This window comes from Esox lucius, chromosome 16 (genome assembly GCF_011004845.1).
Source record: "Esox lucius isolate fEsoLuc1 chromosome 16, fEsoLuc1.pri, whole genome shotgun sequence".
NCBI lineage: Eukaryota > Metazoa > Chordata > Actinopteri > Esociformes > Esocidae > Esox > Esox lucius.
Genome location: NC_047584.1, coordinates 26,682,084 through 26,685,949, shown reverse-complemented (window position 1 = coordinate 26,685,949; position 3,866 = coordinate 26,682,084). Strand labels below are relative to the sequence as shown.

At 46.9% G+C, this 3,866-nt stretch overlaps 1 protein-coding gene across 1 annotated transcript; it reads right to left on the bottom strand.

Moving 5' to 3' along the window:
• Positions 1–1,465: 1,465 nt before the first annotated feature.
• gja8a (gap junction protein alpha 8 paralog a) lies at positions 1,466–3,107 on the bottom strand. The gene is made up of 2 exons (XM_010900251.2): positions 2,004–3,107; positions 1,466–1,721 (listed from the first exon to the last, which is right to left on the bottom strand). The coding sequence occupies exons 1-2, from the start codon at positions 3,105–3,107 to the stop codon at positions 1,626–1,628; spliced, it is 1,200 nt and encodes a 399-aa protein (XP_010898553.1). The 3' UTR covers positions 1,466–1,625.
• Between the last annotated feature and the right edge of the window lie 759 nt (positions 3,108–3,866).

Below are 3,866 nucleotides of genomic sequence, written 5' to 3'. Positions count from 1 at the left end.
AAAGATGTCTTTAGTATACAAAACTGATTGGCTGCCAGGATGGGTTATAACTCGCCCACTTGCCCGCTGGTCAATTATAATGTTGGTTATTGTGAAATCATGCAGTACCCTCCCACCTAAACAGGCTGAAATCAAATTATTCCAAACTGCTCCTACACAAAAAGGCATTATCATAATTGGCACAATTTCAGTATTATTTTTGATTTTACAGTGTGAAAATATCATTCTAAAGAATAGGACAATCTCATTTTTGACTGCACTGAGCCTTTAAAAGTAGACATAGTTGTGAATATTTTGGTAAATATAATATTATTATTTCAACTAAATGTTTTCAAAGGTAAATCTGCCATCAGATTCCTATATAATTCATGTAAAATGAAAAACAAACATTTTGTAAGCATTACCCTTAGTGTTTTATATTCGTACTGCGGAGGGCAGATAAAAGTAAAATACATTTTTCCCCCCACAAAACAATGTCAAGGATGCTTGTTTTCATATATGAGAGTGGCTTCTTTTATTGTCTGTGGCTCAACAATACTTTGTGCTGATCACGCATGATCTTTATCGCCCTGACGCCTGTTTGTGCAGCGAGAAAAGAGAGGATTTGGCCTGAGGTCGTTACTATGGTGCAGTCTGTGATCAGGCAAATCCAGCACCATTATCTTTCACAGACTAAACACATAATCACAGTGCACACTTCTGCATTAAAATGCAATTAAATATATGAGCAATCCTAAAGATGAGATGTAGAATCACATTGAAAAGAGACATTCAACATGTGGTCTTTTTTGCTATGTTTTTCTCCACTACTCAGCTTTTTGGCTGTACTACGCTGCATATAAACGTAAAAAAGAGAGATATGCTATTGTACATAGACGCAAATCTCCCTTTGGTTTAAAGATAATGTAAGATAATGTAAATGTATGCATCGTTGAGGTGATATAAGGGTTATATAGGCCTTGCACACGAGAGTTCTCTAGGAAATGTATGATCTTTTTGTAGTGTCCTACATCTGTAACTTTGTTCTATGATGTTTTCTGTGCAAGGACTTGTTGTGCAAGAGTCCTTCAACCTGGGACATGTTGCAGCTACATATTTGCAGTATGTCACAGACTTCATGGGAATTAATATTGTAGCCTGCTTTGAGTAGTATATGAACAATATATGCATAGTCTCAGTCTCTATACCCCACCCATTCAACCCCCTAGAATGTAAACATGAGTTACCTTTCACTTTTAATGTTAAAACTTTTTGGACAAGAAATATGTTTTAAAAAACAGCACATAGACTTTCATCAAGTAAAAATGTTTTTTTCTTCATATATATATATATATATCCTTTCCACCATAGATTTCAGATACATTTTATAAATAAATCTATCCCTCTTTTTAACCTATACTTTTAATAGTGTGCAGATATACATAGATATATATAGATTTATAGATATATATAGATTTTTTTTTTTACTTGTCCTAATAGTAATATGCTAGGTAACTCAATATATGTCTGCCGTTTTACATTTTGCTCCCTTGGTCTAGCCCTGTGTTGTTTTGAGTTAGGTGTGTGTGTGTTCGTGCAACTGGAAGTGTGTGTGTGTGTGTGTGTGTGTGTGTGGTTTCACATGTTCATACGGTGAGATCATCTGACCTGGCCCTGCTGCTGGCTTTGCTCAACCTGCTCAGTGGTCTTGTGTCTTCTATCGTATCTGTCGCTTCCGTCCCCTCCTCGGCCGAAGGTCCCCCTTCCCCGTCCACCACATCCTCTACCACCTCCTCCTCCTTCTCTTTCTCCACCGCCTCCTCCTCCTCCTTCTCCTCCCCCATCTCCTCCTCAATCTCCACCACCTCCTCACTCTCCTCGTCAACTGCCTCTTTCTGCTCCTCTTTCTCCTCCCCTTCCTCCCTTTCCACCACCCCGTCCACCACGTCCTCCACCACCCCGTCCACCACGTCCTCCTCTATCAACTCCTCCACTTCCTCCTCCTTCTTTTCCTCCTCCACCACCACCACCTCCTGCCGCTGGTCCTCCTCTTGGTCTTGTGCTAGTATGTCCCCTCCTATCTCCGTGGTCTGGGCGTAGGAGGGCAGAGTCTCATCATACACCTTAGAAATGCTTTCCATTTGCGGCACCTCCTCCACCTTCTCCTCAATGCACTGGAAGGGTGGGGCCAGGGGGGTTAGCCTCCCTGCCTCCATGCACGTCTCCGACAGGGGGTAGAGGTGAGTCACAGATGGGCCTTTTTCCTCCTCCAGAAGCCTGTAGCCTTTGGCCCTCTGGACGGAGGGCACAGCCAGCGGGGGCAAACTTTTGAGGGTCCCCCCAGGAGGGGGAAGTGGGCCGGGCCCCTCACCCTGGCCCGTCCCCGGGGCCGGCTTCCAGAACACGAAACGGATCTTCTTCAGGCCCAGGTGACTGATCTCCACAAAGTTGAGGAAGAGCGAGACGCAGGCCACAGCCAGCATGAAGATGATGAATACGGTCTTCTCCGTGGGCCGGGACACGAAACAGTCCACAGTGTTGGGGCAGGGCCAGCGGCTGCACTTATAAAGCGGCAGGATGCGGAAGCCGTACAGGAAGTACTGGCCCACCACGAAGCCCACCTCGAACAGCGTCTTGAAGATGATGTGGCAGATGTAGGTCCTCAGCAGGGTGCCCTCCAGACGGAACTTCTTGCTCCCCTTGGTGCTGGTCTCCTTGGTGGTGCGCACGCTGCCCTGGTCGGGCGCAAGCGGCAGCCGCTCCTCGTTCAGCTCCTGCTGGCGACTCAGCTCGGCCTCCTCCCTCTCCTTGCGTTTCTCCTCCATGTGGACGTGGTGCACGGCGTGGCCCACGTAGACCAGGGAGGGCGTGGACACGAAGATGATCTGCAGCACCCAGAGGCGGATGTGGGAGATGGGGAAGGCCTCGTCGTAGCAGACGTTCTCGCAACCGGGCTGCTGCGTGTTGCAGACATAGTCCGACTGCTCATCGCCCCACACAAACTCCGCCGCCGTGCCGAGGATGAGGATGCGGAAGATGAAGAGAACCGTGAGCCACACCCGGCCAATCACCGTCGAGTGCTCGTTCACTTCCTCTAAAATATTACCCAGAAAGCTCCAGTCACCCATGATCGGTCCGTAGCGCTGCAGGTAGGAAGACGGATGCAGGGGAACAAGTGGGTTGGAGGGGACAGAGAGATAGAGGGATAGAAAAAGGCATTTCAAATGGAGATGTGGAAAAGCAGCAAACATTCCCATTATCCTGCATCTCACCAAACAGTAATCGCAACATTTTCGGGTAAAGGGGTGTCCAAATTACAATAGCGGTGATAGAAAAAGCCAGCCATCGAGGTGAAGTCCATTCACAGTTGTTACACGAGGAATAAACAGTACACAGTACACAGTTTATACGTAAATATTTTGTTTAAAGTTTTACATTTTACGGCCCCCACCCCTACTACAGTCATCTCGTTTCACTTTTTCATCCATAATGATCTAATGCAACAGTGCGCCGTGACAGAAACGCCAAGCAAAATGGTCTTGCGGTACCCATTCCATAGCCACCAGATCAACCCTTCAAATTCTCAGTAAGACATCCATAACCCACATATTTACACCCTTTAGTATGATACAGGTTAAATGTTATCAAACGGGCAACTTGCCACAGCCGCGGCTCCAGTGAAGTTGTAGCGTCCTGTTCCGTTCTCTTGGCACCAGTGGGGGAAAAGTGAACTTTTTTCTGCCCTCTTCCCACCTAAACCCTGGTCCCTGTCGCCCCACTGAGCAGATGTGAATGAATCGGCTCTGATGGATGGTTTTTAGTTTTGCCGCAACATTTAAGCTTGGAGCCAGACGGCCTTTATTCGCCTGGGCGACACGCGGTGACGC

Bases quoted from the DNA above. Each gene is read 5' to 3' on its own strand.
- gja8a (XM_010900251.2), bottom strand. From the start codon at position 3,107: ATGGGTGACTGGAGCTTTCTGGGTAATATTTTAGAGGAAGTGAACGAG. The intron at 1,722-2,003 runs GTGGTGGAGGAG...TCGGCCGAGGAG, and splicing joins ACCAGCGGCAGGAGGTGGTG to GGGACGGAAGCGACAGATAC.